Here is a 21,948-nt window from a genome sequence, read left to right as displayed (position 1 = left end):
ACAATAATCCAAACACAAACCTCAAAAACAACACAAAAATGGGTCACTGAGCACAAAACCAAGCTTCTGCTGGCCATTCCAGTCCTCTGACCTGAACCCTATAGAAAATGAGTGGGGTGAACTGAAGAGAAGAAGCACCAACATGGAGCTGTGAATCTAAAGGGTCTGGAGTGATTCTGGATGAAGGAATGGTCTCTGATCTCTTGTCAGGTGTTCTCTGACCTCATCAGGCATTATAGGAGAAAATTTAGAGCTGTTAAACTGGAAAATGGAGGTTTCAAAAAGTATTGAACAAAAGGGTGCCATTAATTGTGGCCAAATGTGTATTAGAGAAAAACATTTATTTTATAATATTTCCCCCCCATTTTTAAAATTCTTATTATCCAATGAAAGGTTAGATTTTTGTGATTTTTTTAAAGAAGAGATTAAAAGGATTAACAATGCAGATTAATTTTCACAGCCTTCTTTGATAATATTTACCAAGGGTGCCAATATTTTTGGCCATGACTGTATACTACAATTCTAAAATTTGGCATCTAAGTTTTTTTTTTTTAAGAAATTAATACTTATATTCAGCAAAAACACATTAAATTGATCAAAAGTGATAGCAAAGACTTTTAGAATGTTAAAGATTTTTCAAATAAATGTTCTAAAAAAAAAAACGTATTTGTATCATTGTTTGTTCTCAACGTTGATAATATCAGCATATTAGAACATCATGTGACACTGAAGACAGAAGTAATGATGCTAAAAATTTCACAATTAGCAGAATAAATTACATGAAAATATATTCAAATAGAAAACAGTAATAATATTCCACAATGTTACCGTTTACTGTATTTTTGATCAAATAAATGCAGCTTTGATTAGCCTAAGAAATATCTTTAAAAACAATTAAAAACTACACCGTCCCCAAACATTTGAATGGTAGCGTTTTGTATGAATGCATGATTTTCTAATGCACATCCTTTTGTGAAATCACAAACTCTCCAACTTAATTTGAAAACCCAGCACATAATAAAGTTTCAAAAGTCAACATATTTGTTTTTATTGAGGCTCGTGTATTTATCCATCATCTATACAGCACTGTGGGATACACTCATTTAAAACTGTATAAGACTTAAGTCAGGGTTCGAACCTCCGTTGAGCGAAACTCCCACAAACGCATCTCATTCTGCAATCCACAATGATTTGTACAATTGTTTAACAGCTGGAAAGCGATTCAGCTTTCCTCGGAAATACTGTAAAAACTCAAAGCATCCCACTGGAAGAAATTCCTCAACATCACTTGATCATCTTGCAGGGATCATCAACTCATCTGCACATTTGCAAATGGTGTCTTTTTTTTTTTTAATCTTTTTTTGTTTGTTTGATGTTCCTTTTATGGTAAAATCATGTAAAAAAAGCTGATAATCCAAAAAAAGGCCCGATCCTGATAGTCCATTTGATATGTAATGACAGGAATCATCTAAGAATGTGCTCTGAGGTTTTGGGATGCGAGGAACTGCAGCAGTTTCTCAAACTCAGTGAAAGACACATGCTCATCAGATGTGAAGGACAGTATATAGCAGATGGTAGTGACGGTGGGAACCTTTCTTCTCCCCAAGTGTCCATATAAAAGAAATAGAGAAAGCAAAGGAAAACTCTAAGTTGGACTAATGGTCATAGGTTCATACGTAGATGCTCTGGCCTTTTGGAGATCACGGGGTAGGCCTGCTGCTTAAACTGGCCCACGTTGGAGCCAGTGGGTTGCCGGATGGGAAGTGGGGCGGTGGCCTCGGAACTAGCCTGGACCTCCATCTGATCCATGGTGGACACTTCCATAGCGAGTTCTGTGGGGGACTGGAGGGTGGAGGATCCGGTCAAAATGGGACCTCGTGGCCAACAATCTCCTGAGAACTTAATCGGGCTGAAAGACGGGATACAAATGGTTTTTAATTTGATTTTTAAAAATGTGACATTTAAAAGGCAAAAACTGTGATTACCTGACAGGCGTGCGAGGGCTTCCCAAAAACCGGCGAGGTGAACGAATTTTTGGCTCAAATGAGAACTTTTCCTTTATATTTTCCAACACAGATGGAGCTACATAGGTAAAACCCTGCAAGAATTAGAAGAAAAGATAAGGAAAGCCCAGAAAATTTTATCTAAACAGATAAGCAGGACGGTGAAATCATGACTTGGCTGACTTACCAAAAAGACCTGATTTGCACTTTCGCTCAGTGTGGAGTCATCAGGACTGTCAACGGGAGTCTGGCTGGTGAACTTTGAATCAAACTGGCTCACATCGTCAGCAGATTGCTGTCAAAATTAGACAATGGGTCAAGTAATTCGTATATACTCAATTAAACCATAAGATGACGGAACACACCACAAAAAGTGACTATAGTTACCAAGAAAGGCTTGAATGGTGGTTCTACTTTACGCGCGAGAAGGTCATCCCAATTAACGTGTCGGAAGAAGGGATGAGTCTAGAAGACAAATTCAAGCTAAGTAAAATCACAAACTAAAGCCCAGCACTTCTTTCTGAATTCTGAAGTCTGGGTAAACATTTAAACCACCAGAAAATCAATAGTGAAAGACAATCTTCACCCTATAAAGCCTATTTTTCATTTGATACACACATTTTTAAGGCCTGGGAATTATCAATATGATCAAAACTTGCTGAAAAACCTGTTGTACACAATCTACTACATGCCTTCTTCCATCTGATTGACAGTTTATGCTTTTTTAACAAGTAAAAGGTCTTCAAGTATAACTTTCTTTTCAGGTCATGGGATGCATGTCTTTATGCTTTGAAATCTTTACAGATTTTTATACAGTAAATAAGAATTAGTGTTTTTTTCAGAATTTTTTTTTCCCCCCCAAATAAAGCCAAGGTAACACTCATTTTACATATAGAACACAGTGAAAATGACATGAATATGGCAGTGGGCAAAAGCATAAAGCACAGCATAATTTGAAGTCATGAGTTTAAAGTTCGTCAATCGCGCATCTCCAGTGAAGCTGAACTCTCCTCCAGTCCGCATTCAATTCACACGGATCGACCGTCACGCAGAGAACACGCGATCATGCAGGTTACAAATGCACACTTTATAAGATCTCACAGCTGGATGACTAATTTTGCAAGGCTTGTGAAATTAAATGTTCATTAGTCATTCAAAGATTTGCTTAAATGATATAAATGCGCATATGCTGAATGCTGAAGATGAGAAAGTATTATAATGTTTGCCTTTCTATTACTAATAATATAAAAGCAGTCATTGTAATACTTTTTTGTATACCTTTTAATTCCTTTGTTTAACAGTTCTATCTGATTATTAGACAGACTTCTATCCGTATTATACAGAACTGTTAACGACGACAGCGAACAAGGGCTTGACAAGAGGGAGAATGTGAGCACTGTGTGTTCAGGTGCTGCCGTTCTCAGCGCCGTCAAAATAAAAGTCCGTCATGCCGTCAAAATGAAAAGTAACGCATCGGCCAAACAGAAAAACTGATTGGCCGATATTTGAAAAATTGCCAAATATCGGCCGATATATCGGCCTTGGCGATATATTGGTTGACCACTAATAAGAATAGCTTATATATTCTTGGCAATAGTTCAAGACGAACACTTACCAGATGAAAGCAACTTGGGTTCACAGCAACTGCAATATTTTTTCTAAATATCAAAAGTTTTTTTTGGACTATTATTTCACGTCAGGCTTTACAGGGTTAAGATGTTGACATTAACATTAATGTTGATGAAAACAGACCTGTACTTCTGTAGCATCTCCAGGTCCAGCCCCAAGCCGAGATGAGGCACTTCTTTTCAGTAGCTGAACACAGTAAAATTATTATTACAAAATGACAAAAAGGGACTTAAAACATCAATTACACAACACAAAATAAGTGTATTAGTGGGAAAAATAAAATAGGTGTACACCTACCCTTTTGAGAAGGTCCCTGGCTTCTTGTGTGAGGTAGGGTGGGAGGTTCAGTTTGCATTTAAGAATTTTGTCAATGGTTTTTTTCCGGTTCTCTCCTGTAAATGGGGGCTAGAATGGAAAGAATTATGTATAATTTTTTTTTTTTTTTTACTTCTAAATTGACTGGATCAAGGGTTAACAAACTTTTTGATGCTAAGAACCACAAATACAGTAACACCATTGTGAGAGACCTTGCAGACAAATATAAAGTTAACTGTATTTTATTATGGCTAAAAATATATGTTAAGTGCAATAGTTTTGTGACAATTATTAATTTCAAAATTAAACTGGCTTACACATTGCCGTTACACTAAAATAATTATATTGAAAATATATTTTAATTGTTGAAATTTATTTAGAAAACTATTCTGATGAGCTTAAAAAAAAAAAAGAAGTCTTGACCAGTCTTTAGAAATCAGCATTAAATTCTATTACATTTAGGGAATATGAATAACAAATTTTGAGAAAAAAAAAAAAAAAAAAAACTTTAAGAGCACACATTGTTGTTGAAAAAAAACAAATAAAAAATTCTCATGGACTCCTTGCTCCTAGATGGTGTGTTGCCTAAAAAAACTAGCTGATTTAAGTAATCAATAAACTTTCAAAAATAAAATAAATAAAAATTAATTAATTAACAGGGTTCGTACAGAAACTGTAAAATGAAATTCCAGGACTTTAAGCAGATTTCACTTATCAAACCATATTATTATTGAAAGATTGTGTATCTTTAGTCAGATGCATTTACATTGTAACTGTGTCACAGATGCAATCAACAGGAACTGTCTGTAAAGGTGTGAACCAAATGGTCCATACATTTAGAATAACAGTACTCCTCGGGAACTTCTTGTGGATTGCAGGATCTCCAGCGGGAGGTCCTGACAGTATCTATTGTGTCTAGCCATTTGTCAAGTACCTTCTCAAAAACATGGCTGTTTCAAGGTTTTTCCAGGACTTCAATTTCAAAAAGTCAAATTCAAGTACTTCAAGCATTTTAACCACCTTGTACGAACCCTGAATTAAATTAAGACCAATAAAATTAAAAAAATTAGTCAAGTTCAGAAACTGATTGTTGACATTAATTCTGAAACATAAATTCCAGAACGTAAATACAAAACCCAAATTGAAGTATTGCAAGCTATAGTGCACTGCACTAGAGGTCTTCACAGGTCCAAAAATTTGTAAATGTGCTGCACGGAACCGACCCGGACCCATATTTTATTTGAAAGTGGGACCCGAAACTGTGCAGACCCGAGAAATGCCTCAAATGTACTACCCGGACCCAACCATTATTCGAAAGTTGGATCCGAACCCGGCTGGAAAGACACAGACCCGACTGCACCCGTCCCGATCGGCACATTTTGCACAGCAAATGCTATTAAGTAAATAAACAAGTTACGAAAAAAAAAATAATACCTTTTTGCCTTAACTACTGTTAGTAGCCCTCTACCTGACTGTGATGCACACAATCCAATAAATGTCCATCCACGTTAGGCTGTTCCTCTCTCTTGCCTTCTGAAAGAGCCTTCTTAATCCACTCATTATTCCAGCTTTAAAAGTCTACTTGCTGTCACGGAGACAGAAGACTAATGCAACTTTATAGTTTTTTCCCACCTTGAGTCAACTTCGACTGTTGCGTTTACGCTACAATAACGATACTTTCTGCTGGTTGTAATAAAGACTCGGAGCAATTTTTTATTTTTTTTTTAGCAAAAAATGCACAGAATTAGAAGTTTGTTACACTTTACACGCAGTAAAGTGTAAAAAAAAAAAAAAAAACAGTTTTGTTTTTTTTCACATCACTCATGAAGGAATCCATGATCACTGTCCGCTTGCAGTACTACATTAACTCCGCCCGCGCTCTGCTTCTAGCGGCTGAGGTAACGCATGTTTTTTTTCATCCACCTTATTTCCTGCTCACAGTTTTCTCATCCTGATTTTACAAACTGCAAGTTATAAAACACACGCATGATCTCTGGTGGGTGCGGTGTTCTCCGATCGACTCGGGTATTACACACAATGTTAAAAAGACCCGGGACCCGAAGTAATAGATTGGGACCCGACCCGGACCCGGCTGACCATTTAAAATATAGACCCGTACGGGTCCCGGATCCCGGGTCCTCAGGTCCAACGTGAAGACCTCGACACTGCACTATGAAAAGTTCTCAAGATGTTTATACTCACTGCTCCAGTTAACATGTCATACATCAAAGCCCCCAGACTCCACCAGTCAACAGCCCGATTGTGTCCGCTTCTCATGAGGATCTCTGGAGCCCTGAAATAAAGAAACGTCTCACACTACTGTAGAATTCATCTAAATGCATGTCACACGGGCACGTCAGACAATGAAGAGAGACATTTGCAAAACAGGAAATTAGCAACTTGGACATCACAAGGATGTAAAGGTTTCTTTAAATGTCTCACATGTATTCAATAGTGCCACAGAAAGTATGTGTCACTGTGCCGTCATGAATTGACTCCTTACACAGCCCGAAATCAGTCAGTTTTACATGTCCTGTCATAAGATAAAAAAACAGATTATTAGAATTAAAGATTTCTCAGTTCATCTTCAGATTTAGTCTTTTCTAAACTACAAAAAGCAGCAGTCAAACCTTGGTTATTGAGCATGATGTTCTCAGGTTTGAGATCTCTGTAGATAATGCCTTTCTGATGCAGGTGTCCGAGAGCCATAGAGATTTCAGCCAAGTAAAAGCTGCATGTAAAAAGCCCTGAGCATCATTCTGATTATCTTTGTTCATCTCATGTTGAATGTAAGGCCTATTTTATGCATGTGTCGGTGTTCGTGTGTTCTTGAAAATTGTTTAAAAAGTTGACACTTCAATCAAACACTACATTTAAAGAGCTAATCATAATTCAGTTTTAATGTAGCAAATTTATTCTTTAAAAGTCACAAAACTGATCAAAATCGCCCTTTCTTACCAGGCCGTGTCCTCCATGAAAATCCCCTCTCGCTCAAGCTGCATGAAAAGCTCCCCACCTGCAAAAGAAAAAAAGTTTTTAACCACAAGAGAAAGCACAGATGGACTTATAGTAAAGCTTCACTATATCTTCTCTCAAACCATCACACACTGCAAATTTACCATTTCAGCACAGAAATAAAAAAAAAGTATTTCAAACTTAGTAAAAAAAAAAAAAAAATGCTTTTAATGCATTGCATAATTTAGTTTTTTATCAATTTCATAAAATGTTTAAATAAATTCCCACTATGCAAAAAAAAAGTAAAATTTCACAGAAGGAATGCCTCCAAGGGCAGAATGTATTCCCTAGCAACTCCGCAGCAACAGGAGCACAGCAGAAAGAATGAGTAGTTATCCATCTCTGAGACAAAGGTTGTTCTTGATTCACGAACCACTTAGGTATTCAAGGATGAGGTAAAGCTTGCCGCCCGTCTGAAAGGCATAGATTAGATCAACGATGAAAGGATGCTTGACTTCCTCTAAGATGTTCCTCTCTGCTTTAGTATGCGCTGTGTCCTTGGCGTTGCGTACAATCATAGCCTACAAGCAGCAGAATAGAGTGACATTGAGACACTGCCACAAATGTAAATGAATGAATTCAAATTAAAGGAATTTGCTTAACCTTTTTTAAGACTTTCATTGCAAATATTTTTCCTAATCCTGCACCAGATACTTTTCGAACCTGGAAAACCTACAAAGGCAAGGCAAGGCAAGTTTATTTATATAGCACATTTCATACACAGTGGTAATTCAAAGTTCTTTACATAAAAGGAAGTGAAATAGTCATTAAAAAATAAATCACAACAATAAAAACAAGGAATTAAAAAAAAATAAAAAATAGTAAAACCAAGGAAATTATATAAAAATACAAAAAACAAAGAAAGAGTTAAAGTCAAGCCCAGACTTGTTCAAATGGAATACTGCTCCACAATGTTATTTCAGATTTATGTATAAAATATTTTTATTAATGTTTAGATTTTTACTTTTTATATTTTAAGTTAATTTTGTTATGTTTTTATTAGTTTTGTTATTTTTAAATATTACTATTAAGGTTTAATTAATTTTATTTTGGTTTTAGTAATCTAAAATTGAAACAAAAATAAATTAAACCTAAATAGTAACACTGATTTAAAGAGTTTTATAGTTAGTAATTTCAATGCTTCAACTTGATATATTTCTTTCTTTGAGTTTTTATATTTACATGTTTTTATTTATAGTTTATTTCAATCCGCAAACATATTTTAATAGTTTTAGTTTATTTGATATGACAATACTGATATTGTATATTGTTATACCCACTGATATTATAACTTCTCCAACGTCATTTAAAGTCATATTTGTGCTCTTTAACATTTTAACATAGGTTTTTTTGCAATGTACTGTGATGTTGTAATTGTGTTCCCTACATTATTAAGCGCTTTGTGGCTATGGTATAGTGTGAAAAGTGCTTGAAAATAAATAAATAAAATGAAAATATTAGAATATGCTACATTAAATAAATTAAAAAATAATACCTTTCCATAACCTCCTTTTCCCAACACACGGAGAAGCTCAAAGCACTCAGGACGGATGTTCTCTGTGCCTTGGTTCACATTGTCCTCTGATATCTCAATCTTCTCACAGTCGTCCATGTTACTGTAATAATAAACCAGAAATAAAGTGATAATGTGCATTATTCCTCTCATCTGCATTAGAATACTGGGTCACACTTTATATTAAGTGGCCTTAATTACTATGTACTTACATCAAAAATAAGTACAATGTACTTATTGTGTTCATATTGTATTGCAAAACACTTCTACTGCTATTGAGGAGGGATACGGGTAACGTTAGGGACAGGTTTGGTGGTATGGGTAGGTTTAAGAGTGGGTTAAGGTGTAAGGGATGGCTCAACAGTGTAATTATAAATGTAATTACAGAAATTAATTGCATATGTCATTACATAAAGGTATTATTAACAATATAAGTACAATGTAAGAACATGTACACAATAAGTGCATTGTACCAAATGATAAATTTAATAGTAAGTACATAGTAGTTAAGGCCACCTAATATAAAGTGGGACCGAATATTGATGCTGTTTATTTTTTTAAGAATGTCTAGGAATAATTATTTTAATCATTTAAAATAAAAATAAAAAACTGAATTTTGTATTGCAACCACTACAGATACTTACAACTCAAAGCCACTGCACTGATCCATGATGTCATTGATCTGAGCCTGCAGAAAATAAGTGTGAAATGCATAATCAATAAATGCTCAATTCCCTGCAACAGTAAACAGAGTTATGTTGGGTGGAGAGATAATCATTGCACGAGAAGATAACGTTACGAGGCAACAGTTGGCAGCACTTCTAGTCTGAACATGAAAACGTAAGGGGTCGGATTTCGCAATACTATTCCCAGAGATCCCATAAGGTGACATGCACCATCTATGGTCTTGCAACTCCTAATTGACTGATCCTCGTAAATAAAAAAAAATGCATATAAGCGAAGTCAATAAATAATTTTAAGCAACATGCATGCAAAAATTTACGTATAATCATGTACATCTAAGGTATGCTGCATTGCAAGTTTCGATGTGAAAGGAAACGCATACATGCAGCCCTTTAAATTGCCATAACTGTACTGTACTGTACTGTACTGCCAAGTAGTAAGCTCACATACAACCCTATTATCTCCAGCTCGTATCATTGACTACTGCATATAAAACATATTTCAGAATGTAAAACTCAAATATCTGTGACACACGTGCTGACAGACAGAATATCAGTCATTCAGTACATAAAACACACTGTAGGGTAACCGTGTTAGCCTGTTAGCATAACATAAAGCAGTTCCTCGGGCCTCAGGCCTGCACTCTGCTCGGGGTGGTACACTCCCGCGTGCTGTTCACTTCAAAACAGCGACAGTCCGTTACCTCCTCCAGCTCATCATCGGAGACATTTTCCTCTGGCTGGTCCAGATCGATGTCGAAAACGCCAGCCATCGTTGATTTCGCTGTCTGGGATCACTTCAAACCGCGTGTGGAGCTCGCGCTTCCCGCCTCATGGACATGAACGCACCGTCGCCATGACCGGCATGACGCGATCTGACACCCCCGCGCGGAGGAATGCGGGAAATACTCGCGCTGGACTTTAAACCGGTTTCATGCGTGTAACTGTCAAAAAGTGTACCAGAATAAAAAGCGATCAATAAGTATATAAATAATATTATAATACAATATTATATATAATTATAATATATTATATTATAATATTATGTATATAGTGTAAATATTATATTTTTAAATATTATTTTTATGTTATTTACGTTTTGAAAAAATTCTTATGTTTTTGTTTTTGTATTGTTTTATGTAAAAATATATTATTTTCGTATTATGTGTATAGTATTATAGCTTTTTATTATATTTATATATGTATATATATATATATATATATATATATATATATATATATATATATATTATAGATTTTTTATATTTTAAGTTAATTTTGTTATGTTTTTATTAGTTTTTGTTAGTTTTAAATACTATTAAGATTGAATTCATTTTACTTTGGTTTTAGTAAACATAAACTGAAATAAAAATTAATTAAACCTAAATAGCAACACTGATCTAAATAGTTTTATAGTTAGTAATTTCAATGCTTCAACTTGATATATTTCTATCTTTGAGTTTTTATATTTATAAATCATATATTTTATTTACAGTTCTTTTCAATCCACAAACATAATTTTAATAGCTTTAGTTTATGAAAGCAACCCCACTGCTCTATATATTTATTACAATACTGATATTGTATGATATTATTATACCATTGATATTAGAACTTCTCCAACGTCATTTAAAGTCATAATTGTGCTCTTTATACTTTTACCATTTTAACACGGTTGTAATTATGTTTTATGTTTTATATATATATATATATATATATATATATATATATATATATAAAATAATTTACATATAGCCTACATACACGTTGTATGTAAAAAATAATAATCAAAATAATATCAGAATACAATAAATACATAAAATAAAAAGGAATTCTAAATGTTTTATATTGTGTTGTATCATAGAACTTGAAATTACTTTGTATTAATTTAGGCTATTTATTTTTTTAAAAACATCGCACAAAATAATTGCAATAGAATACACTTTCTTTGTGCACGTGAAGGAAATCCATTTTTATCAATGTTATTGATTGATTGATCGATTGATTGATATTCCCCGAAATTAATCTATTAGTCAATTTGTTCCCACATTTCTTTAAATTTAAATACATTAATTATAATAAATATGAAATATGCTTAAACAATGCAATATGAAAAAAAAATATGAAAAAATACTTATTATTTAAATTGTAAAATATACATCATGATATTATTTGTTGCACTTACAGTCAAATCTGAAGTAATGAGAATCACCGCAAAGTAAAAAGAATTTGAGGAAAATGTTCTTAACATAAATATAAATATATATATATATATATATATATTGCCAAAACCCTTCTAATGAACAGGTTTGACTAGTAATTTCCATGAGTACAAATCTTAATGTTTAAGCATATAATGATATTCTAGGGAATTGTGTGCTTCTAATTTTAAAGCAACAGTTTGGACAGGACCCTTTTCTATTCTAACATGGCAGAGCCTCTGTGTATAAGGCAAGGTTTAAATAGAAATGATTGATTGAGTCAGTGTGGAAGAACTTGACTGGTCTGCAGAAAGCCAGCTGAACACCTCTGGTGTGACTTTAAATGCAGATCTTGAGACAAAAACTCGTCACCAAACACCAATGACTTGTACATATGGGTGCAGTCATTTTAGACACTTCCAAACTGTTGCAACAGAGATGGAAATACAATTTTTAAATACATGAATTATGTTTCCATCTTTGATGCAACAGTTTTGGAAGTGCCTTTTTCTGTTCTAAAGAAGGGGGTGTCCCAATACTTTTGGCAATATGGTGTATATGCATATATTTTGTGTAAAAATATTATCTATCTATCTAGATATCTTTCTTTATTTCTTTCTGATGATCTAGGCACGTTTTCGTGATATTCGTGGAACAAGAAAGCCCGCGAAAAGTATGTTTTGTGCGCCATCTGATGGTTGGACAGATTTTCAACTCTCAGCTCCCATCATGCATCAGTTCCGACGCTTACAAACATGCACCCGCCTTCGACTGTGCACGCCAATGCTCTGCTTTTACTTTGTAAAAGTTTTCAAAAGTAGTGACTTAATGTTAGTTGACATTGTGCGGTTATATTGACTCTCCACACAGTAAACTGACCTCCAGTCTGTCTGTACTGTCGTCTCCTGGAGAAGGTAACGTTGCTATAGCTACAGGTTCGGGAGTTGTGTATTTATTACACAGTGCTGTCATGATGTGGTTTCCAAGCTTTTGTCGTGTCGTTTAATGCTTAACGTCGATCGATATGTCGGTTGTAAGCTTACAGTTGGGTCAGTGTGGGAATCAGATAGGACACGAGCTCTTTAATGTCATTAGCGATGATTCCAATGGACCAAACAGAAAGAAGTACAAGCAATGCAGTGATGAGAGGTTCTTTTATGAGAGATCTACTGGAGGTGGGCTCAACTCACTCAGATTTGCTAATACCACTGTAATATTTGATATTTATTAGGTTCTTCATGTTTATGTTTAACAGAACTTGTGGCGCGGTCAGTACTTGTTGATATGGAGCCCAAAGTTATCTCTCAAGCAATAGCCAAGGCTTCAAAATCTGGAAGATGGAGATATGGAGACAAAGCACATTTCTCCCAGAAGCAGGGCTCTGGAAACAATTGGGCGAATGGGTAAGAAGGTCCGCTCTTGGTTTGAGCTTTACATGTGTTGGTTTGAGCTTTAATTGTTGTTCTCTGAAGGTTCTGTGTTCATGGACCACGTCATGAAGAGGCTGTGGAGGATCTGGTTCGGATGGAGATGGAGCGCTGTGATCGTCTGGCTGGGATTTTCACCATGATGAGTGTTGCAGGCGGCACCGGTTCTGGTGTGGGAACCTACATCACTCAATGTTTGAGGGACTTATATCCCAATTCCTTCATCCTCAATCAAGTAACATGGCCATATGGAGCTGGCGAGGTAGTGAGATTTTTGTATTTTTAAGTATAAAATTAAATGATACCGAAGCAGTAGGGTCAATGATATGACTTGTTTTTTGTGTGTGTGGATTTAACTTATTAAAAAGTGGCTTAAAATTCATTCGAGTACACCGCTTCTATTATGAACACATTTTTAATTTCTGAACTAAAATTCATATAGATATTTTTTGTGCTCATTAAGTAAAAACAATGAAGAAAAAAGCCTAATTAAAATACTCGGGTGAAAAACAACTACACTTCCATAATTCATGGTGTCCCGAAATTCCTCATTTGCATATATAAACATAACACTCTAGAAAACATGTAATACAAAAACCTTATTGTGCTGTGATTAATCAACTGGTGAGGTATCTACAGGTACTGGTCATATAATTAGAATATCATCAAAAAGTTGATTTATTTCACTAATTCCATTCAAAAAGTGAAACTTGTATATTATATTCATTCATTACACACAGACTGATATATTTCAAATGTTTATTTCTTTCAATTTTGATGATTAGAGCTTACAGCTCATGAAAGTCAAAAATCAGTATCTCAAAATATTAGAATATTTACATTTGAGTTTGAATAAATGACCATCCCTACAGTATAAATTCTGGGTATCTCTTGTTCTTTGAAACCACAATAATGGGGAAGACTGCTGACTTGGCAATGATCCAGAAGACGAACATTGACACCCTCCACAAAGAGTCATTACTGAAAGGTGTGGCTGTTTACAGAGTGCTGTATCAAAGCATATTAAATGCAAAGTTGACTGGAAGGAAGCATTTGGGTAGTAAAAGGTGCACAAGCAACAGGGATGACCGCAAGCTTGAGAATACAGTCAAGCAAAGCTGATTCAAACACTTGGAAGAGGTTCACAAGGAGAGAACTGAAGCTGGAGTCAGTGCATCAAGAGTCACCACACTCAGACGTCTTCAGGAAAAGGGCTACCAAGCCACTTCTGAACCAGAGACAACGTCAGAAGCATCTTTCCTGGGCTGTGGAGAAAAAGAACTGGACTGTTGCTCAGTGGTCCAAAGTCCTCTTTTCAGATGAAAGTAAATTTTACATTTCATTTGGAAATCAAGGTCCCAGAGTCTGAAGGAAGAGTGGAGAGGCACAGAATCCATGTTGCTTGAAGTCCAGTGTGAAGTTTCCACAGTCAGTGATGATTTGGGCTGCCATGTCATCTGCTGGTGTTGGTCCACTGTGTTTTCTGATGTCCACAGTCAACGCAGCCATCTACCAGGAAATTTTAGAGCACTTCATGCTTCCTTCTGCTGACAAGCTTTATGGAGATGCTGATTTCATTTTCCAGCAGGACTTGGCACCTGCCCACACTGCCAAAGGTACCAAAAGCTGGTTCAATGACCATAGTGTTACTGTGCTTGATTGGCCAGCAAACTCGCCTGACCTGAACCCCGTAGAGAATATATGGGGTATTGTCAAGAGGAAGATGAGAGACACCAGATCCAACAATGCAGATGAGCTGAAGGCCACTATCAGAGTAGTAATGGGTCGTTCTTGAACGATTCGTTCTTTTTGAACGAATCTTTAATGTGACTCGGGAAGAACGAGTCGTCTCAGGGAGTGATTCGTTCAGTCGCGCATGCGCAACATCCTATAGGTTCTGTAATGGAATTAGTTCACCTGTTTCGAGTCCTCGGGTTTGAGTCGTTCGTTCATCACGTGACAGCCTCATACACTAACCTATGCAGTCAGAGCCGGAAAGAGAATTGATTCGTTCACCTCCCGAGTCTTCGGGTTTGAGTCGTTCAAAAAGGACAAATCAAAAAGGACAAATCAAAAAGATTCGTTCATTTTGCTGAACGAGACTCAAAGGTCCGAGTCAGTAAAATGATCCGAACTTCCCATCACTATATCAGAGCAACCTGGGCTCTCATAACACCTGAGCAGTGCCACAGACTGATCGACTCCATGCCACGCCGCATTGCTGCAGTAATTCAGGCAAAAGGAGCCCCAACTAAGTATTGAGTGCTGTACATGCTCATACTTTTCATTTTCATACTTTTCAGTTGGCCAAGATTTCTAAAAATCCTTTCTTCGTATTGGTCTTAAGTAATTTCTGATTTTTAAAGTCTGATTTTTGACTTTCATGAGCTGTAAGCTCTAATCATCAAAATTAAAATAAATAAACATTTGAAATATATCAGTCTGTGTGTAATGAATGAATATAATATACAAGTTTCACTTTTTGAATGGAATTAGTGAAATAAATCAACTTTTTGATGATATTCTAATTATATGACCAGCACCTGTATTAGTTTGTTTTTTTACCACATTTCATCAGTGGTGTGCCTTTAGTGGATTAAAAGTTTTAAAACGGCATTAATACAAAGAGTACATTTCTATAAACCTGGTACATGTGTTTTTTACAACATTTTATTATTCGTCCTTACACTGTCACTATTCACTGTTTATGTTGTTTTGCCTTTCCAGGTGATTGTGCAAAACTACAACTCTGTGCTGACACTGTCAAACCTATACCAGCTCTCTGATGCTATTCTGGTTCACGAGAACGACACTGTGCACAAAATCTGCAGCCAGCTGATGAACATCAAACACATCTCCATCAGTGACGTTAATAAGGTGATCGCTCACCAGCTGGCCAGCGTACTTCAGCCCGCTTATACCGCTGATTCACCCTGCCATTACAGCACAAACCCCATAGGTACAAATGACTCAGTTCACCTCCAATTTCAGACAGTCATTAGTCAAAATTGCACTCCTTTACCAATGTTTATCTGCTGTCTGCAGGGGAATTACTGACTTCTTTGGTGTGTCACCCTGAGTACAAACTGCTCAGCTTGTGTAACATTCCTCAGATGTCCAGCACGTCTCTGGCCTATAGTGTGTTTAACTGGCCAGGGTTGCTCAAGCATTTACGTCAAATGCTCATCGCCAGCGCTAGGATGGAGGAGGGTGAGTGCTGTGATGTCACACATCCTTGTAATATTAGGAAGGATGTTTTATAAATGACACGTAATAGAAGAAATGCAAACTATTGCTTTGTTGATTGTCTACTCTACATAATGGTTGTGTGGAACTAAAGCACTCTTTCTTAAAGGAATTGACTGGACAGTAAGCGCCCCATCAGAGGTCACATCTGGAGGAGAGAGTGCGACTAACAGCAGGCATAAAAATTTCAATTTATCACTTGCCAATATTCTAATACTACGTGGGAAAGATGTCTCTACTGCAGTTACAGGTAAACCGATCTCCGATATACTGTCATTCATTAAATAGATTGTTCACACTCTCAAACTTGTTTTTTTCTTCTGTTGAACACAAAAGAAGATATTTTGAAGATTGTGTGTAACCAAACAGTTGCTGCTCCCTATTGACTTCCATAGTATTTTTTTCTGTACTATGGTAATTAGTAGATAACCAACAACTAACATTTGTTCAGAAGAAAGAAACTCATACAAGTTTGGAATGACAGGAAAATGAGCAAATGATGAAAGAATTTTCAGTTTTGGGTGAACAATCCCTTTAACATTCATTTTTAATAGAAACCTTCAACCATTTAGGAAAATAAATAAATAGAAATAGTGCTGAATTTTGAAGAATTATTATTTTTCTTTGTTTTACTGTTTATTTGTTTCAAAATCAGTTTGTTTAACCTCAAGGCAAATTGTTTGTTAAAATTTTAAACCAGAAATGTATTTATTTATTTATTTTTTTTTTTCAAGTTTAACTTGTCAGAGTTGTCTTAATTTTAGTGTATGTTCTTTCAAAAAGTGTGGATACTTACATGTTTTCAAAGAATTATACAATGTATTGTTTTGTAAGTAGTGTTTGTTTGTGTGTGTGTGTGTGTGTGTGTGTGTGTACACACAATTGATTTAAGCTGCTGTACGTCTTCGTTAAATTGAAGGGATTGTGTTAAATGATGCCGGACTGTGGCTCAGGCATTGTATGTTATCTTTTTTTTCATCCTCTGCCAATTTTAAAAAATATATATATAGCACGCTAGCTAGAGACATGAAGTAGTGTACATGCAAGCTTTTATCAGAAAACATGTTCTTGCAATTGGAACAGCATTTTAACTTTTTTTTAAATTATAGAAAACTAACACACTAATTAATTCAATCAACAGATGGCTTTAAGGATCCTGCATTATATGTGCCGTGGCTTAAAACAGAAAATATTTTCAGCACATGGACCTCTCCTGTCGCCTTCAATGGATATGAAAAGTCCGCCACTTTGGTCAGTAACAGCCAGTCACTTTTGAAACCCCTGGACAATATAGTCAGGAAGGCTTGGAATATGTTTGCATCAAGGTAAGAAATACAGTAACATAAATATTGGACAAAATTTTGTATTTTTTTTTTTTTTTTACTGATCCCCCTCCCTCCCTGTAGGGCCTATGTTCATCAGTATATAAAGTTTGGAATCTCCGAGGAGGATTTTCTGGACAGTTTTACAGCACTAGAACAGATCATCTCCAGCTACACACACCTCTGATTTACCTGATCAAGCACAGCTCATCATGAAGATTGTGACAATACTAATTTCATATGATGTGCCTTTCCTGCCACTGGAGAAATTTGTTAATATAGGGCAGTTAAATTCATCATTTTGTAATACAAATATTTATTTCTCTTTCAAAGCTGTAAATATATTTTCTGTATTATTTGAAAATAATGAAATAAAAGTATGTTCATCTAATCTCGCTATGTAAAGTAATTGTCATCCCCTCCCCTCACCCCACCCACCCCTTCTCCACCTTTTCTTACTTTAATTTGTTCATATTCATCTGTTTCAGTCATTTGAATTTTCCAGCTCATTCGCTATATTTATGACCATCAGCAGGGCAAATACTGAATGTGATATATCATCAGAGATACCAAGAAAAAAAATGCAGCTGATTAGATCATTGCACAGACCCTACCAAAACAATCTCTGGACTGTGAATTAAATGTCTGTTAGGTTTCAGTGGTGGAGGTAACGAATTACAACTACTCACGTTACTGTAATTGAGTAGTTTTTTTCGGGTACTTGTACTTTTTTGAGTATATTTTTAAAGCTGTACTTTTACTTGTACTTAAGTACAAATTAAGCAAAATAATCTACTTCATTACTTTTAAAATCATAGCTCGTTACTGAGTACGCCCACAATTTGAATTGATATTCAAACCTTTCACGAAACTTCAGTAGCCAATAAAGATATCCGATCGTAAACGGACCAATAAAAGCCCTGATAACGGAACCGGGTCCCGGGAAAAGCCGCCGCTGCAGCAGGTGAAGAGCAGCTGATCGGACAGTGAGGGAGCACAGCGTGATTTATGGACTCAAAGTTTGGAGAAACAAACTACATGGTAGCGTTATCATAAATATCTATATTTTGATATCGATATTTAACTATCTGACACGGTTCCATTACTCATTCTCCACAGTATCTACCGTATATACACCGATACACATCCTCTCAGACAGCGAGTTTGACAGCATCAGCCTCCTGTCAGTTACAGAGTCTGAATGTCCGCGCGGGATTGCAGGTAGGGCCTATTCCGCACGGTTTTAATAATTTCCACGCAAATGTGGCGAGCGCTTTATTGTAACATGAGAACAGTCATGTAGTCACAGAAAACTGGATGCAAGCTTTCAAATAGGCCTAATTTATACAAATGAACTGCTTGTCCTCTCACTGTGATATTGTGCGCAGACTGTGTGCTATCGCGATCTCTCCGTGCTTTTAAAGTAGAAATTATTTCTCTTTGCTCCTGGATTAAACTTTGTCGAAAGTTATCAACCATTCAGAATAGATCCACGCCTGACCGATGGAAATGCTACTGGAGATTTTATTGTCTGTACGTGAAATGCACCAGAAAGTTTTCCAACAATCAAAGATTGTTTAATTTTTTAATTTCTTTACAATGTAAGTTTATGCTAGAAATGTTTAGGAATGGGACATTTGTCTGATTTGTACATATAAATATCCTAGTCTGCCTAACTGCGTCACTACATTGTACAGACATTACAGGTCAAAGCCATCTGATGCTCCATTCATCTATCCTAAATAAATAGGCCTAAAATACATGGCTCTTAAATCACTGCTTATAAAAAATTAATGTTGTCATATTTCGAATACCTGAACTGAATTGAGGTCATTTGTTTTATAATTTTATTACTGACTGTACTTGTCTTTTTTTTTTTGTAAATTCAATTCAGTTTGACATCAAATTTGAAATCAAGCGTCCTTGTGCTGTAAGCTTTTGCAACAAAGTTACGCTATTTTAAAGACACAAATACACAGAATGAGCAAATGTTTAAGATTAAAATTTTTGTAATGGTAATTGATCAATATTTATATGCATGTACATGAAGGCCTATATTAAAAGCTGTTCATCATATAAAGCGAATGTGTCTTTTTAGAAGACTTGGATTAAACCAGTTTCAAAGCTTGAAATAATGATTGCCTTGAAAAAATGGATGGACAATGTTTATTTTTAAATATTAAAATATCTATATGGCAGTATACAGTATGTTGTAGTTTTGCCAATGGTATTGAAAATGATTAGTTGTCATGAAATCAAAATTACCCTACTTACTTTTTAATGCACATTACTAGTCTTGTGGTGAACAATTAAATCGTGCAATACACTGGGAAAACAATTGTCTGCAGTCGTAATCTTTAATCAAAAACTGAAAAATTTGCTTCCGCTCTGGAATGGCGTTCTCGCTCTGATAACGTCAGTTTGATGGCTTGGGGAGAATCATCTTGTTAAGTTGTTACGTCCAATGACGTATTCACTGCGTTGTGTATTGTGATGTTTTCTTGTTGTTGTGGTTTCTCTTTCTCTCTCTCTGCCTCCTGCTTCTCTGGCTCCTCCCACTTTTTCCACTCTGGCAGGTGGCTGATTGCTCTTCCCAGCTGCACCTGCTTACCAGCTGAGGACGCAGTAGTATAAAAGCCAAGCAGAACCCTCAGAAGAAGAGAACTTCTCTCCAGAGCATGTCCTGTTCCCAGCCCTGCCCAGCTCAGTTTGTTGAAGCTTTTTTGGAGTTCTGTATGGTTGTTATCTTCACTAATCTAACTGTTGATTAACCTTCTGTTGTGGCTAGAAGCTAGCTAACCTTTGTGCCCTTTGTTGAGCCAGATATTGGAAGATACTTAGCCTACAGTTTTGATGTTTAATCATTTATTCTGTTTTTTTCCCCTGCTACCAACAGCTTAAGCTGCTCTCTCTTAATTGTTTGTTACCCTTTTGGAAGCCGTAGGGAGGTGGGCGCCTTTTCTTTTGGACTGTACCTTTTTCTCCTGGTTTGAGGATTAGATAGGGAGTGAGAGTATAATTTTGTTGTTGATTTCCTTTTATTTTGACAGGTGTAGAAAGAATTTATCCCCCCCCAGAATAGAAATGCTTTTGTTTGTTATTTTGGCGACGTTCCCCCTCCTGAAGTTTTTTTTTGCTTTAACTTTTCCTTGTTTGGAAGCTATTGCATACTCTCTGAGCTGTGAATAAAACCTGTTAAAGGGTCTGTTGTTGTTGTTGTGCTGTGGCAGGGGCTTGGGCTAATGCTCTTTTCAAACCCTTAATATTGTTACGTTATCTTTACACCCCTAGACACTTAAGACGTAACAAGTCATGACGCAAGGACTGCTTTTTCCGGGCCTCTACTTATTTCACTTGAGAATACTATCTCAACAACCATTTATAAGCACTATTTAATTAATATTACATATTTAAGCTAAGCATTTAAAATTTGCTGTGCACACTACAGTCTCCGTGCTCAGTGTCCCAGACACTAATATTTTAGTTGAATCTCTGTCTGGCCATCTGGGATTTCAGTATGGAAATAAAGGTTAGGGTTATAATTTTTCAGTATTACATGACATCGTGGGTGTATATTAGCACAGTTTGTTGTTTTCTTGGTGCGTCTGGCAGAGCGTTAGGACCCAGAATTGGTGAAGCGTGATGTCAGACGTAACAAACAGATATTCTTAACCACTCCTATCCAACCGTGAATCTGCTATGAGCAAGAGGTGGAGTATTCAATATCCAATATTTAATTTCAGTCAATAAGATAAAAGTGGATTTTGTTCAAAGTAGCTATTATCCAAATAGATCTTTGATATGAATAATTTTTTTCTTTCTCATGAAATATCACACCAGCTAAAAAGTAACTAGTAACTAGTACTCAGAGTAGTTTTTGAGACGAGTACTTTGTACTTTTACTTAAGTACTGTTTTGGCATCAGTACTTTTACTTGTAGTTGAGTTATTTCAGCAATGTAACAGTACTTGTACTTGAGTACAAATTTTCAGTACTCTTTCCACCACTGTTAGGTTTGGTAAAGACTGCTAACATGATCGGATGCATGATATCACTCTTTTTGCATTTTTGTTTTTAGCTACACTACTTCACTGTTGGTTCAACCTGAATTTTATGAAGCTATGGGAATACTTTTTGTGTGCAAAAAAACGAAAACTCCTATATGTGGGACAAGAATTATTTTTTCTTTGTGCACAAAAAGGATTGTCATAGCTTCATAAAATTAAGGTTGAACCACACATATGTTGGGCTACATGGACTATTTTAACAATGTCCTTACTACCTTTCTGGATCTTGAATGTTTCGGTTGTGTCGTCTATGCAGGGTCAGAAAGCTCTCGGATTTCATCAAAAATATTCTTATGGGACGACATGAGGGCGAGTAATTATGACAGTATGTTCGTTTTTGGGTGAGCTATCCCTTTAAGAGGTTTATTGGGTTTTACAATTAACTATGACTGTACCAATTATAATTATCAGCTGAGTTTAGCACCTATTTTTTTTTGTATATTGGTGAATTTTTCTCTGATATTTGTGATTACATATCATCCGAATTGGTTGAATATATAAATTACTGTACAATTGTAAGTCTTAAA

General features: G+C 35.8%; 2 protein-coding genes across 3 annotated transcripts; one reads left to right on the top strand and one right to left on the bottom strand.

The window, feature by feature from the left end:
- Positions 1-1,018: 1,018 nt before the first annotated feature.
- Positions 1,019-10,061, bottom strand: rps6kb1b (ribosomal protein S6 kinase b, polypeptide 1b). The gene is made up of 15 exons (XM_058745263.1): positions 9,863-10,061; positions 9,120-9,163; positions 8,458-8,578; positions 7,566-7,634; positions 7,336-7,483; positions 6,906-6,963; positions 6,578-6,678; positions 6,390-6,480; positions 6,150-6,240; positions 3,930-4,037; positions 3,756-3,818; positions 2,391-2,468; positions 2,191-2,298; positions 1,986-2,098; positions 1,019-1,909 (listed from the first exon to the last, which is right to left on the bottom strand). The coding sequence occupies exons 1-15, from the start codon at positions 9,929-9,931 to the stop codon at positions 1,663-1,665; spliced, it is 1,509 nt and encodes a 502-aa protein (XP_058601246.1). The 5' UTR covers positions 9,932-10,061; the 3' UTR covers positions 1,019-1,662.
- Positions 10,062-12,081: 2,020 nt separating this feature from the next.
- tubd1 (tubulin, delta 1) lies at positions 12,082-17,688 on the top strand. 2 transcript variants are annotated; one of them, XM_058744651.1, is made up of 9 exons: positions 12,082-12,273; positions 12,398-12,534; positions 12,615-12,762; positions 12,832-13,048; positions 15,514-15,745; positions 15,832-15,996; positions 16,142-16,282; positions 17,174-17,357; positions 17,439-17,686. In XM_058744651.1, exons 3-9 carry the CDS (start codon positions 12,644-12,646, stop codon positions 17,539-17,541), a joined length of 1,161 nt encoding a protein of 386 aa, XP_058600634.1. In that variant the 5' UTR covers positions 12,082-12,273; positions 12,398-12,534; positions 12,615-12,643; the 3' UTR covers positions 17,542-17,686. The 2 variants fall into 2 exon arrangements, with proteins under 2 accessions (XP_058600634.1, XP_058600633.1); XM_058744650.1 differs by having other exon boundaries at positions 12,082-12,534; positions 17,439-17,688.
- The last annotated feature ends 4,260 nt before the right edge of the window (positions 17,689-21,948 follow it).

This window comes from Onychostoma macrolepis, chromosome 15 (assembly GCF_012432095.1).
Source record: "Onychostoma macrolepis isolate SWU-2019 chromosome 15, ASM1243209v1, whole genome shotgun sequence".
Taxonomy (NCBI): Eukaryota; Metazoa; Chordata; class Actinopteri; order Cypriniformes; family Cyprinidae; genus Onychostoma; species Onychostoma macrolepis.
This window is presented reverse-complemented; position numbering and strand designations above follow the sequence as displayed.